At 34.5% G+C, this 16,350-nt stretch overlaps 1 protein-coding gene across 1 annotated transcript; it reads right to left on the minus strand.

Moving 5' to 3' along the window:
- Nucleotides 1-486: 486 nt before the first annotated feature.
- LOC107626991 (uncharacterized) lies at nucleotides 487-1,401 on the minus strand. The gene has a single exon (XM_016329873.1). The coding sequence runs from the start codon at nucleotides 1,399-1,401 to the stop codon at nucleotides 487-489; it is 915 nt and encodes a 304-aa protein (XP_016185359.1).
- Between the last annotated feature and the right edge of the window lie 14,949 nt (nucleotides 1,402-16,350).

Below are 16,350 nucleotides of genomic sequence, written 5' to 3' on the forward strand. Positions count from 1 at the left end.
GGTACTCTTTTCAAGCATGGTAAAATTTAGATTTTTTTTGTAGAGACTTAATTTTTCATATTTAATATTTTAAATAAGATGATATATCATCATTATTCTAATTTTTGTCTTTGAAGAAAAAGAAAATTATTGCTGGATTTCAAATTCATAGATAGAGACTACTACTACTACAAAGTGCAATGTCTATTTACCATAGACGAACAACCTACAAAACAAAATATTGTCCTCAACAAAATTATTTGAACCTAAGGCTCTCTCAAACTATCACACTAAGGCTCTCTCAAACTATCACACTGATGTAGCCACAGAGTAACAAAGCAAAGAACATACTGAAATTAAACAAGACTAAAGAGAGTCCATTCATCCTCAGTACTTATAATTAACCAGGTTATTGTATTATTATATTATATGAGTTTTGATTTTTGTTTTGTTTACGTTACGTACTCTGATAATTGATAAGTTTGTTAGAACTTGTTTAATTTTATCTCAATAGGGAAGAATGAAATTATTGAATCCCCCAAAGCTACCATTCCGAAATTGCGAGGGGGGTCTTACGAGCACCCTAGACATTTGATCAATATGCTTCATAGACAATGATCTTGATTTATAGCGGTTCATCATCATAATACCTTTACTTTTACTCGATGAAGAAGAAGAGGTAGAAGCCTCTAGTTCTTGGTGATGAACACTATGATCTCTTTGTTGTATGGTAACAGCAACGCATAGATATGATTGATCCATAGAGAAGGACCTCTTCAACTTCATCCCAAAGGAACATTGATTGTTCTTCATGTGACATAATGGTACGGAACTAGGGTGTTTAAGTCGTTCTAATCTCGAGTTTGTTGAATTGGAAGAATTACTAGCATCATCGTCATCATTGTCATCATTGTTATTATGATCGTCATCATAACCATGAGTGACCACCCTTACCCAAGTGTCGTCACTGATTTCCTGAGAACATAATACATCTTCTGGCTCATTACCTTCGCAGGTGATGAGTGAGCGACAGTTGGGACAATTGGTGTGCTCCTTGAACCATTCGTCAATGCATGGAACGTGAAAAGCATGGTTGCAAGCGGGTAACAACCTCAGCACCTCCCCGTCCTTCAACTCGCCGAGGCAAATAGAACATTCCGGTTCTATTTGCCACCGGTTGTTGTAGGTAATAAGAGGGATCTTTTTGAGGATTTCCTCATCGACTCCATTATTTTTTCCAGGGCTTCCAGAAGCTGTGTTATTAATAGTTTGATCCCGATACGGCCTAAGGTATTGCCACCAGAAGATGAAGAAGAATGTTGTAACTATAAGAACCATGGCTATTACCCCGATGGCGGAGAGAACAAGAGGGGTGACGTAGGTATCTACAATAGGTGTACCTTCGTTCCCGGTGTTATTCATTTTGATATCATGTGCTTTGATTCAAGATGTGCCTTGTTGGGTCGGTGTATGCATGTGTGGTCAATTGGTCGGGGGTTTACTGTTAAATAAGAAAGAAATATTCGCATTAGAATAGAATGTTGTGGAGACTTGGTATTATTCTGTTTTGAATTGATTTCTTTAGATTTTTTTACCCTTTCTTTTTCGTAAAAACGAATTCTGTTGCAGGATACCATTAAGATCGGTTCTGTAGGTTGACTGCTTCATTTCATGTGAACATCACATTTAACGTAGACTCTTGAAAGGCGATTCGACAATAATTTTTAGAATTTAATATAAAAATAATTTTTATTCACTAAATGTTGATAAAAAATAATAAATTATATTAATTATAAAACATTATTCTAATAAAAAAGTGCTTCTATGCGAGATAATGGGTAGAAAGGCTAGGTTAGTTTTATCTCTTTACATACAAAGGAGACAGCAAAACAAAAAGACTATTAGAACTAATAAATCTCGTTACTTGTTACCTAGCTAATTTATCATGGTTTCAAAAGCAAAAATAAATATATTTTACTAATTAATATATTAACGATGATTGTGTAATTACTAGTTAGTAAAATAATAAACATTTAATCTCTTATTTTTCGTTAAAATATCTTCTACAAATTAACAAGTTCAGATTTCAATCTTTTATTTGTCGTTACTCATTATATTCATGGTCATCCAATTTAGTCATATTCTTGATAATGAGACTTAGGTATGGTAGTTTCAATCATTGAAATAATATTTTGCCTCTGAAGAGTGAAGATATGAAATGAACTACAATGGATTTTGAATAAAGGGAAAAAGTATCTAGAGGGTCTATGCTAGTTCTATTAGCAAGAGTCACAATTTTTTTTTTTGAACTAATATATATATATATATATATATATATATATATATAAAGAAAAGCTTAAAAGAATGTTATAATGAATTTTGTATTGTCTATTGGATGCTATTTAAGTTATCCCGATGAGATCAGTATTTACAAGACTTGTATGTTCTTTATTTTTATGGCCACTTATATTTTCAATCTTTGTTGGTTTTCTTTGGTTTAAATTATTCTTTATCAATATTTGATGTATGTCATAATTTACTTTTTAAAATATAACATTAACGAGTACCTTCATTAAAACTAAAAGATTCTTATAAGTAATGAAAAAATTATGCAGCAGTAAAAAAAAGAGAAATAGTGTATTGTATCTTAGAATTCAAGAATTACACTAAAGGCAAATTCTACTTTTATATAGGAAGCTGAGTACATACCACAAGAAATTAGGAGGCTGAGTACGTATCACACTACACCCAAAGACAATTCTTACTAACTGAAATAACTAGCACCAACTAAATATAATAATTAATTACAGTTAGCCTAAGTTATATCTTTTCAAAAACAACACACTAATGTATATTAGAGAGTATAATTACATGTGATGTAGTAGTCTAATTTTATTTTGGCTATTTTTTATCACATAACATTTTTTTGATGGTCAACACTTTGCTTCCGGTTTAATACTTTGTTAGTGTTATGGCTAATTTTTTTTGGTGAACAACCAAGAGAAAAAAAAAAGAACAGAAAAGAAAAAAGAAAAAAAATGTTATGGCTAATTTATTAGCATAAGATTAACTTTTTAGATATGCTATGCAATTTAGTGAAACATGTTCACTATATATATAATGCTTTTCAAGTTTATGATTTAGACTTTGCTTTTGATTTATTAATACTTTGTTGGTGTTATGACTAATTTATTAGCATATGATTAACTTTTTGAGAATGCCATGCCATTTAGTGAAACATGTGCACTATGACTCAATTTGGATAAACAATTTAATTAATTTTTTTTGAAAAAAATTAAATAATAAATATTTATATTAAAAATTATTCATTATAAATAAATTATTTTGTATTTGATTTTTTAATCTTAAAAGTATTTATTTTAAAAAAAAAATAATAAAAAATTTTTTATTATAAAAAAAATTATTTTTTAACTTTTTGATAAGTACTTAAATAATTTTTTAAAAAGTTATAATTTAATTTTAAAAATTATACTAAATATTAATACTATAATTTTCTATAAATTAAGAGTAAAAAAACAAAATACTTATAAATCTATCCAAACTAACTTATATGTATGATGCTTTTCAAGTTTATGATCTAGGCTTTGCTTCTGATTTATTAATACTTTATTGGTGTTATGACCAATTTATTAGCATAGGATTGACTTTTTGTGTATGCCATGCTATTTAGTGAAACATGTGCACTACAATAAGTGCTTACATGATTTTTTTTTTATTTGTGATAAGTCGCATGGATCAAATGGATGTGCATGGATGGATGAACCAAAATTTTTTTGAAAATTTCTTTTTTTTTTTTTTACTATAAATGTATTTGGAGTATGTGTTGTGATTTATGATGTATGGACACTGATACGGATACGGGATACGACATGACACGATACATATAGATACGCAAATTTAAAATTTTTATAAGAGACGGGGACATGGTATATATATCGAAAACAAAATATTTTTTAGATAAATTGTAATATCATTTTAGTATTTTATTGATATTAAAATATAAATTAATTTTTAATTATTTTTAATATTTTTTTAATTATATAAAGTATTTAAAATATATTTTGTTTTAATTATTAATAAGGTATATTATTTCTAAACTCATTTCAATAATACATGTTAAGAATAAGACTAAACACGTTGATACATAATGGTATTTAGATGTGTCCAAGTGTATCGAAGAAATTTTTTTTACTTTTTTATTAAGATTCGGCTGAACATAGAAGACACGCGTGTTAGATGAGTGTCAACGTGTATCGTGTCTAAAATATGTTCGATACGAAAACAAAACAAATTAAAGAAGTGTCATGTTTTGTGATGTAAAGTTCCGACGAGGACATGGTTGGAATAAGTAACAAAAAAAATCGTTATATTGTCAACATATATATTATTTAAAGAAAAGAGTTAATTTGTTAATTTTATAAAACCTCACTCATATAATTAAGTTAACGTGTGAGCTGTAGTTTGATCATATTTGTGCACATAGTATTATATCTATAAAACTTGCTATCAATGATTCAAAATGCTCATGATGTGTGCATATATTAGTACTAAACCACAGTAGTAGTTTATTTTACATTCCAATTGATTATTTCGGCAGTTAAATCTATTTCACATCGTTATTATTTTAACAATTCTGTTAGAGAGACGATAAAAAATTTAAATAATGTGAATAATAAGTTGCAGATTTAATTTAATATATGTAAAAATAAAAAATACTCCACAAATTATCTAAATTAAAAAATTTATTTAGTTATTTTAAAAAAATAACCATCAAAAACTCTAATTTATCAAAGTATTTCACTTTAATATTCTCTTTTTTTTTAATTGATTGCCACCCTATCTTCATCAATAATCATTCCACTTCATCGTTGCTGCTTGGCTTGCTCATTCCTAGTAAAAATAACTATTTACTTAAGGATAAAAATAATCAACCGCATATTTAATAAATTGAACATCTAACATATTTTAATTATATATAACTAAATTCAATCCAATCAAAATAATCATTCGCATAAGAATTAAAATAACTATTTACATACATACTAAAATGATCATCTTAAACTGACCATTAAAATAAAAGAAAATGAATTAACATAGATAAATGACCATCCCAAACTTTGCAGGGAAAGCCATTACCAGCTGGCTGGTCCCATGAAATGAACTTGCCACGTAGAATTCCTGTGCTTTCCCCACTAAATCTGACCCCAACTCTTCCCCTTCGGTTAATTCATCATCGAACACAGTCATTGTCCCAACCATCAGCTTCTCCAGTGTCATTCCTTCAGGGAGCTGATTGTCATTTCCTATCGAGAAACCAACCCCAATATTGTTACCATTATTTCCATTGTTGTTGAAGACACTGGCTGTGGTTCCGCCAAGGCCTGTGAGGAAAGGGAGATTGTTGTTGTTGAGGAGCCCAGGACGGCGTGGGCATGGTCTACCAGAGGGTTGCAACGGCGTCGGGGGGACGCGCCGGAAAGATGGGGATTGGAGATCGCCGAGATAAGGAGGATCAAGGGGGACAATTTGAGGTGGCAGCAATGTGTGCGGCGGACTGCAGCGGCATCGGTCGGAGAAAATGACGGCGTCGGAATTTTCGAAGGGGGGCGTCGTTTCACAGGTCAAGTGAGGCTGCGGTGGTGAGAGGGGATATCAGAGACTGGGAGGAAACATGATATTAGGAATAACCGTCTGAAGTGAGAATAGGTTTAACTGGAAATATTAATTTTTTAAATTTTTAAATTTTTTAATTAAATAATTAATTAAAAAATCTGAATTTTAATTATAATTTACTTTTTAAATTTAAACTATTATTCACATTATTGATCCATGTCATTGTTTTTCCATACTTTTTTTTATTAATATTTCACCTAATGTATATGTTAATGAAATTAAATGCAATATGTTACTAATCTTATGAATTTTTATGTTATTTTAGGTGTCAGGTTCTAACAAAATTAAAAAGCACTTGTCAATTAAAGTGCGAAAATCTATTAATAAGAATATGATTAGTGCATATAAAACTTAGCTTTTATATTAAACCTACAAAACCATGTTCTTTCTCATATATCTAAAAATCTTTTAGCATTATGTGCTTTGTCTTCACAGCCACCATAAAAATCCAAGAGAATGCAATTATCCCATACTCATCATACACATCACCATCACTGTTACCATCACCAGTTGAATCACGATAGCATTCACCTATCCAACTTCGATCATTTGATAATGTTCCTAATTTTAAACAAAATTTACATCATGCTTACTCATTAGATGAAAATTGTAACAACCCACTTTTCGAGTACGCGAGATCTTTTCTGAAGACACGGAGTTCTCTAGAAGATCAGTGAAGAAAGCACCTCTATTGTATCATCAAGCATCTCAATCCTCATTGTCATTATGTCATCATTAAGTAAGAACTTCTTTTGAGACAAGCTTGACGACACAGTCGCGAAGAACCTAGTTTTTGAGCCGTATCGGTTATGAGTTTTTGTTCTAGTTTTCGTAATTAGTCTCAGTTTGATGAACCGGACTCAATTCATGAGAGAAGAGAAATAGTAATATGATATTATTATTATATTAATATTAGATATGCTTGAATAATATTATAATGTTATTTGATCTGTTTTAGCTAAAAATAGGAGATCAGTTTAACCAGGTTCACAGTCTACTGGTGCAGATTAACACCAGCACTCTCTGATGACTTTAGCAATGCTAATGTCTCATCATATATCTTCTATTATCATGTTAATCATGTTACTAATGTCATTTATACTAGTAGCTCAGATATTAATCTCTAGAAGTGTTGTTAAATGTATGTTCTAATACATCTAGTTTTAGTAGTTATACACCTGAGATATTTTAATATTATTTTAATCCACCTCCAAGCCAATCAATCACAACTCACCTTACACCCCAAAGACCTCCAAGGTTGTCTCATTTCTTCATTTTGGCCAAAAATTACAAGAGAGAAAAGAGAGAAACTTTCATGACACTTAAATCCTCAAAGCTTGATTTCTTCTGAACTAAAATTCAAATCAAAACTCCGATTTCACCAAAATGATCATCTCTTCTTCCTCTACATAACCATGTAACTTATCAAGGCTGGAAATAAGATGATGAGATGGCTATTCCTTTCCCCTTTGAATTCGGTTTTCAAGGAAGCATGCTTAAAACATGTGTTTTCTTAATGTTCTTCCTTAGGAATCATGCTTAACTTGACTTGTGGGTCAAGAAATGTTAATTTCCAGAAAGTTTAAGGTGAGAAATCCCTTCCTAAGATGCTAAGTGAGATTCGGTCAGTTGAGGATTTGTGGATTTAAAGTTGTTCTTGATGTGATTTAGGAGGAAAAAGTGCTTAAGGACCACCCGAGAGTATAACCGAATTTGGAGCAGCAAAACCAGGTAGGGTTTGGTAAAATTAATCTTGATTAATTGTGCTTGAGTTGTGTGATTATTGTATGCTTTGGTTATTCTTGAAATTGATTGCCTATATAAGTTATTCTTGGTGAAAGTTTGTTGAAATTTTGATGAAATCCAAGCTATGAAACATGTTCTTGTGTGCAGCTGAAAAAATGAACCCTAACCCTTAAATTGGGGTTGAATTTGTGTTGAAATTAAGTAGGAAATAAGGGGCTTTGGTGGCTGCAATTTTATTTTGAATTATGATAAAAATCAGTTGCTTAAAAGATTGGAAAACAGGTAAAAACAAAGAAAGAATTTGAAAAATTTACGAAAAACACGAAGAACACTTTGAGTGTGGTGAAGAACAATGAAGAACACCTTTTAGATCTTAAAAAGGGTAAGGGTGTAATTATTTTAGTGTTTGAGGGGTTATTTTGTAATTTTCAAAAGTTAGGATGGTTAAAGTAGAAATATTAAAAGTTACCGGGATAAAAATTGAATTTTAAAGGTTAAACGGTAAAGGTAAGGTAATTTTTGAAAATTTAATAATAAAATAAAAAATAATAATAAAATATTAAATAATAATAGTTAATTAAAAATAATATTTGATGAGTTTGGAAAACTCTAAATTAATATTTGTGATGACTAAACATTATTAAAAATAAGTAATTACAAAATTATTAATCTGATTTTCATTTAACTTATATTGATTAAATAATTTTGTTGCAGGTGTTATTGGGCCGAAAATAAAAGAAAGATCCCAAGCCCAATAAATTAAAATTCAGCCCTATGTAATTATTGTTTTTGATTGATTGGCTGAAAAGATTTTATCAGTTGGGCCAGATTAAATTTTGTTACTATAAGCCCAAAGAAAGCTTTCCTATTTGTTCAAAGCTTGATCCAAAAATTCATCAGGAAAGCAAATGTTACTAATTGGGCCAGATTAAATCCAAATGTTACAAAGCCCAATATTATTATTGATGAATGCTTCCAAACTTGGTCCGAAACCAAGATGAAGAGAAAGCTAATATATGGCTTCTAGCTTCCAACGGAATCCACTTCTAGTGGAATTCAAATTTTGTTAAAATGAAGTTATTACATGCATTGAAAATATGAAAGAGAATTTGACATTGACATGATTGATGTGATCAATGCAACACGCCACTCAAGCAAGGGGAAGTAAAAGCAAATCACATTAATTTGTTTCATTTCAACTAGTTGCTTTTACTTTAACTCTACATTCTCTCTCATCTCTTTCTTCTCTTCGGACATTAACCAGGAAATAATGGAAGCCATGGATGCTACACCTACAAACCAAAAAGAAGACAGAGCATGCATCAAGACCATCAAGCTAATGATGGCAAGAAAACATACTAAAATAAAAATGAGCTGTGGCTAAGATTGTCACCAAACATGGATAAATTTGGTGAGGTAATCTTGGGTTCTTTATGCTCAAAAAGGAAGAAGAAGATCTCGGCCAGCAAGGGAAGATTCTTGGAGGAGATGGCTTGTCTTTGATTCTGCTCAACCACCACAGGAAGTAGCTAGAGTGGTGTAGTGATGGTAGAGGCAGAGATTGAAGCAGATGAAGTCATCATCATCATGAAGCATCAAGGGCCAGAAATCCATCTTGGAGAGCAAGCCAAGGATGGAGAGCTCGGATTGATGAAGAATGATGACCAAGGAAGGACTAGAGGTAATTGCATGTTGGTTATTGCATGGTTATCTCTTCTCTCTCTGTGTGGCCGAACCGGTTTCTTGAAGGAAGAAGAAGTTGGCTTGGGTTTTTGGCTTCAAGTGTGGAGGCTTCTCTCTTCTATAAAAAGGGGGAACAGCCACTGGTTGAAGCAAGGAGTTAGAAGTAAGCATTGAGAGTGCAAGGCACAGGATTCTCAGAGCTACCTAAGCTTACAGATTTTCTTCTCCTTCAATGTATTCTGTTTTGTATTTTTCTGTTTAATTTTGTCATGTCTTGAGTCTCATGGAAAAAGACAAACAGTGAGGTTTGTATGAAAAAGCCATAGAGCGAAAAAAGGCAGAGAGTGCAAAATTAAAAGAAAAAGCCATAGATGTCTTAGAGTTCCTTTGTTCATCTATGTTGTGTTTCATGATTTTGTGGGAATCTCCTTGTAAGTTGGGTTAGCACTTTACAGTTTGTAATCAGATTGATTATAGTGAAATTCCATCATGTTTGTGATGGAGACTGGATGTAGGCTGCACTGCACTTAGCAGCTGAACCAGGATATATCTGGGTGTAATCTTCTTCTCTTCTCTACTCTATTTCTGTTTCTACTGCACAGGACCAAAAACCAAAACTATCTCGTGCCAAGGGACGAGACAAAAAGAAAAGTCTCGTGGCTAGGGATGAGACAAAATAAAAAGTCTCGTGTGAAGTGATGAGCTAAAAACAGAAAAGTCTCCTCTAAGTCCAGCAAGTGTTAGCAAGCAAAAAGGGGGCTAAGATTTAACCCCCCTTCTCTTAGCCACTGAAACCATCAATTGGTATCAGAGCTTGGTCTCAAAGAGACCAAGCTTTGCAGCTTGGAGTAAAGATCCTCATGGTAGAAAACAGTGGCGCAAATGTGGTGTCCTATAATCTGACTGAAGGTCAATCAAGTAACAGACCTCCTCTTTTCAATGGGAAAAATTATACCTATTGGAAGGAGATGATGAAGATATTTGTACAAGTAGTGGATTACAGATTTTGGAAGATTATTCTGGAAGGGCCTCCATTTTCAACTACCACAAGTGCTGAAGGAGTTGTCTCTCTCAAACCAGAAGCAAGATGGACTGAGGAAGATAGGAAGAAAATAGAATTAAATGCCAAGGCAGTTAATCTGCTCAACTGTGCTATCAGCTTCGAGGAGTACCGACGGGTATCAAAATGCACAACGGCAAAGGAAATCTGGGACAAATTGCAAATCACCCATGAAGGAACCACCATTGTAAAGAAGACTCGGACAGACATGTTGAATAGAGAGTATGAAATGTTTGCAATGAAGGAAGGAGAGTCCATTGATGAACTGTTCAAACGGTTCAACGCCATCATTGTTGGCTTAGATGCTCTGGGAATTACACATTCTGAATCTGTGCTAGTGAGAAGAGTGTTGAGATGTCTCACAAAAGAGTGGGAACAAAAGCTTTAATTATTTCTGAGAGCAGTAGCTTAGATTCCATGACACTTGATGATTTGAGAGGAAATCTTCTTGCTTTTGAAAACACCTATTTAAAAAAGGATTCAAAAAAGAAAGGAATTGTTTTTTCTTCTATGACTAACCCTCTAGATGAAGAATCCAGTGATAACTCCTCTGAACATGAATTTGTGTTGTTTGCCAAAAAATTCAGGAAAATGATGAAGTTTAAAGGCAAAGGCAGCAGCTCAAGGAGAGTGAAGAAAGACCTTAGCAAAGTAACTTGTTTCAACTACAAGGAAATGGGGCATTTTAAATCTGATTGTCCCAAGTTAAAGAAGGAGGAGAAGCCGAAAAGAGGAAAGAAGAAAGGACTGATGGCCTCATGGAAAGATTTGGAAAATGACTCGGATGATGATGATGAGGAATCCGAAACCAAGTCACAGCCTTGTCTCATGGCAGATCACATAGATCAGGTGTGCCTAGCATCCAAACGGAAAGAAAATATGTGGTATATGGATAGCGGATGCTCTAGGCATATGACCGGAAAGACAACCTTCTTCATAAAGCTTGATGACTATGATGGAGGACTTGTCACATTCGGTGATGATGCAAAAGGAAAAATTGTGGCTGTTGGGAAAGTGGGTAAAAGTTTCTCATCTTGTATAAATGATGTCCTTCTTGTACATGGCTTGAAACATAATTTACTTAGTGTTAGTCAATTATGTGATTTGGGTTTTGAAGTTATTTTTAAGAAATTTGTTTGTTTAGTTGTTTGTGAGAAAACTGGGGATGTTCTTTTTGAAGCTAAAAGATGCAACAATGTGTATGGATTAACTCTTGAGGATTTAAAGGAACAAAATGTAACATGCTTTACATCTTTTGAATATGAAAAATGGCTTTGGCATAGAAAGTTGGGACATGCTAGCATGTACCAAATTTCTAAGCTAGTCAAAAGGAATTTGGTTAGAGGAATTCCAAACATCAAGTTTGATAAGGATCTTACTTGTGATGCTTGTCAATTGGGTAAACAAGTAAAATCTTCTTTTAAATCAAAAGATGGAATCTCAACCAAAAGGCCATTGGAGATGTTACATATTGATCTTTTTGGTTCTACTAGAACTCAAAGCTTAGGAGGTAAATACTATGGCCTTGTGGTGGTAGATGATTACTCTAGATTTGGTTGGGTACTTTTCCTTGTCCATAAGAATGATGCTTTTCATGATTTTTCCACCATTTGTAAGAAAATTCAAAATGAAAAGGATATGAAAATTGTCCATTTGAGAAGTGATCACAGAAGAGAATTTGAAAATCAAGATTTTGAAAAATTCTGTGATGACTTAGGGATTTCTCATAATTTTTCATGCCCTAGAACCCCCCAACAAAATGGGGTGGTTGAAAGAAGGAATAAAAGTCTTCAAGAGATGACTAGGGCTATGCTATGTGAAAATGAGATTCCTAAATTTTTGTGGGCTGAAGCTGTGAACACAGCATGTTATATTTTGAATAGAACAATCATTAGAAAAGGGTTAAAGAAAACCCTTCATGAGCTATGGAAGGGAACCCCTCCAAATCTTAAGTACTTTCATGTTTTTGGATGCAAATGTTTTGTGCTTAATAATAAAGAAAATCTTGGAAAGTTTGATCCAAAATCCTATGAAGGAATGTTTGTTGGATATTCCACCACAAGCAAGGCCTATAGAGTTTATCTCAAAGAGCATAGAACCATAGAGGAATCCATACATGTTACTTTTTGTGATTCTAACTTAATTCCCAGTATTGTGAAGGATATTGATTCAGATTGTGAAGAGGCTGGAACAAATAAAGAAAATTCCAAATCTGTGCAAAATGAAGAATCTGTCAGCCCGGTTTTGTCTCGTCAGATTGGAGGAGACATTTTCATTTTGTCTCCTAAGCAGGCACGAGCAACTGAAACAGTGAGACCACCAGAAGTTCATCAAAGCTCTACACCTGTCCGAAAGCCTAGAGAATGGAAGTCTATGAGGGGTTATCCTCATAACTTCATCATTGGTGATCCCTCTCATGGTGTAACAACAAGATCCTCCACCAAAAGGCAAACCGAACCTAGCAACTTCGCTCTCTTGTCACAAATGGAGTCCAACAATGTCAAACAAGCTCTTGAAGATCCATCATGGGTCAAGGCCATACAAGAGGAGCTTGCACAATTTGACAAGAATGAGGTTTGGATATTAGTACCTCATCCGGATGGTAAGAAGGTAACGGGTACTAAGTGGGTATTTAAAAATAAACTTGGTGAGGATGGACAAGTTGTTCGTAACAAGGCTAGATTAGTAGCCCAAGGTTATGATCAAGAAGAGGGTATAGATTTTGATGAGTCTTTTGCTCCGGTAGCTAGAATGGAAGCAATTCGGTTGCTTCTTGCCTATGCTGCCCATAAGGGTTTCAAAATGTTTCAAATGGATGTTAAATGTGCTTTCCTTAATGGCTTTATTGATAAAGAAGTGTATGTGGCACAACCCCCCGGTTTTGAACATAAAGAGTTTCCAAATCATGTTTTCAAACTAACTAAGACTCTTTATGGTCTTAGACAAGCTCCAAGAGCTTGGTATGAAAGGCTGAGTGCCTTCTTGTTAGAAAATTAATTTCAAAGGGGTACCACCGACACTACTTTATTTATTAAAGCATCTAATGATGATATGCTCCTTGTTCAAGTTTATGTTGATGACATTGTATTTGGATCGGCCAACATTTCCTTGTGTGAAGAGTTTGGAAAACTCATGACTAGTGAGTTTGAGATGAGTTTAATGGGAGAGCTTACTTTCTTTCTTGGCCTCCAAATTAAACAAACTCCTAGTGGTACTTTTATTTACCAAGGAAAGTATGCAAAAGAGCTTATCAAAAAGTTTGGCCTAGAAAACTCCAAATCAATGGGTACTCCAATGCATCCTAATACAAAACTTGAAAAGGATGATGATGGTCAAGATGTGGATGAAACAAGGTATAGAGGAATGATAGGTTCACTTATGTACCTTACCTCTTCTTGACCGGATATTGTCCAAAGTGTGGGTGTAAGTTCAAGGTTTCAATCTCACCCAAAAGAATCCCATCTCACGGCTGTTAAACGCATCATTAGATACATTAAGGGGACTTGTAATTTTGGATTATGGTATCCTAAATCTGATGACTTTTGTGCAGTAGGGTTTTGTGATGCAGATTTTGCGGGAGATAGAGTGGATAGACGAAGCACATCCGGCATGTGTTGCTTCCTTGGGAGCTCACTTAATATGTGGTCAAGCAAAAAGCAAGCCACAGTGGCTTTATCCACAGCTGAAGCAGAATACATTTCCGCATCTGCATGTTGCTCACAATTAATTTGGTTAAAAACACAATTGGAAGATTACAAATTAAAAATCAATAGTATACCCTTATTTTGTGATAATATGAGTGCTATAAACATTTCAAAAAATCCTGTTCTGCACTCAAGAACTAAGCACATTGAGATAAAATATCATTTCATTAGAGAACATGTGCAAAAGGGAACTATTGATATTCAATTTGTAAAATCTGAAGACCAAATTGCTGATATTTTTACAAAACCCCTCTGTGAAGACAGATTCTGTACCTTGAGAAAAAGTTTGGGAATGTTTGATTTAAGTTTCATTGAAAATTTGTGAATTTTTAACTCTGTTCAGTTTTGTCTCGTAGGTTTGGATGAGATAAAAATGCAGGCTTGATGGAGGAGCTATGATCAAGGGGGAGGCAACGCAGATTTAAATTTTTGGGTCCCACCTAATAATTCCTGACCCCACTTTGCCGTTATGGTAGTTATCTCTCTATGCAAATAAGAATCTTCTTCCTGTGTCATCATATCTTTGGAAGTGGTTATTGTCAAATCAAATCCCTCTCTCCATCTAATCACTTGATTTAAGGCAACAACTTTTCAGATTTTTGATTTCAAAATAAAAAAAGGGAAATCATTTTTGGGTAATAACTACACCATAATGGTCATTAACCGTCCACTAATGGTCATTACTTCCACCAAATTCTCTCTCCAGTCCTCATTTAATGTGTTTCTCACCTTCCCTCTCCCCCACTCAATTCGGTTACCTCACCTTTCATATTCCATTCTTCCATCACCATGAAAAAGAAAACCGCGCCAAGAAAGAATGAAAGAATCCTTCTCTCCCAAAAACTATCAACCCCTCAAACCCACACTCATATTCACATACATTCTACTTCTTCATCTTCTCCCTCACCCCCAACCAAGCACACCGAAGCTATGAGGAAGAAAGTAATAGCACAGAAGAGTTCCGGAAGAAGAAGAAGCGGGAAAAATAAGGAGCCCCACATTGAGGAAGAGGACGAATCTCATACCCCGCCCACTCATTCACCACCACCTTCATCACCAAAGAGAACTACCCCCGGAAAAAGCTCACAGAAGACCAAGAGGTTTGCGCTAAATGACACCACCGAACCTCCAAATTTGGAATCCTTGGAATTCAGAAACAAGTATGGCAAGACTCACTCCCACTTTGATCCGAATAGATTCAACTCTTGTACCTCCTTTGAGTTTCACAATGAGGTTATGGAAAAACGTCACTTGTGTGCCACCTACCTTGTTAGTCTCGACACTCTCACTAACAAAAGCATCAACATCTCCTTTCTGTTTGAACTCCTCAACTGGAAGCCTCTTCTTCTCATTCAGAAACCAGTCTATCCTGGCCTAGTCCGAGAGTTCTACGCCAATATGCGACTCATTGACGGCACTCTTCATTCCTATGTCAAAAGGGTTCAAATAGCCCTTGATTCTGAGACCATTGGAGTGGCCCTGGGCTTCAAGGATGAAGGACCGCGAGCCTACATGGTAGACAAATGGGATACACAAGTCGGTGTTTCATACAAAACAGTTCTTCAGCACATTTGCGAGAATCTTTCTGGCTTGCAGGGAATGATTCCAATCCACAAAGCTCTAGGACCAGTCAACTCTCTGCTTCACTGAATCATCACCCATATTCTGACTCCCCAAAGTGGCTCACACAACCGAGTAATATTTTCTGACTGTCTCATATTATTTGCTTTGGTTACCTCTACTCCGATATCCTTTGGCTATATTATGATTAGGCATATGTGGGATTCTGTTAGAAGCACCAAAAAGGCTAACCTGCCTTATGGTATGTTTTTAACTAGAATTTTTGAATACTTTAAAGTTGATCTGTTGAATGAGGCAGTAGAGAACAAAGTATCCTCAATCAGAGGAGGATGAGCGACTAAGGGAACCAAAGGGGGCAAATCTGTTGCATCGGATAGTGACAATGAGACCCGGCCAGAGTCTTCCAAAACAGTCAAATCCATCAAAGAAATTTTGGGAGAATTCCCAAACATGCCAGACATGATGATTCAATTTAACAAAGAGGCTCGCAAGCAAGCTTCTGAGAGCGAGAAAGCTTGGAAAAATTGCAAAGAAAGGGTCGACCTGATGTTAGCAACTCTTAAGGAGGATCTGGGCGATAATAGTGAAGAATGCGCCGAGGACTCTGCTTTTCATCTATCAGATGATTGATGATTGTTGTTTTATGTTATTTGATATTGGCATGATTAGGCTCAATCTTTCTTTTGTAGTAGCATGACTTGATACTCACTGCTCCTTAATACTTTGACATATTTGGCATCTTATGAATATTTTGCTGTATTACCAATGCTCATTTGCTGCAGGTACATAATGCCCCTTGATGCCAAAAGGGGGAGGAAATGATCCAAAATTGAAACTAGAAAACAGGGGATGAAATTCTCTTTGAGAATTCATGATCACCCTTGTTGATGATGGATAATGCAT

The sequence above is a fragment of the Arachis ipaensis genome, chromosome B2 (genome assembly GCF_059453495.1).
Source record: "Arachis ipaensis isolate K30076 ecotype BB chromosome B2, ASM5945349v1, whole genome shotgun sequence".
NCBI classification, from domain to species: Eukaryota; Viridiplantae; Streptophyta; class Magnoliopsida; order Fabales; family Fabaceae; genus Arachis; species Arachis ipaensis.

Bases quoted from the DNA above. Each gene is read 5' to 3' on its own strand.
- LOC107626991 (XM_016329873.1), bottom strand. From the start codon at position 1,401: ATGAATAACACCGGGAACGAAGGTACACCTATTGTAGATACCTACGTC.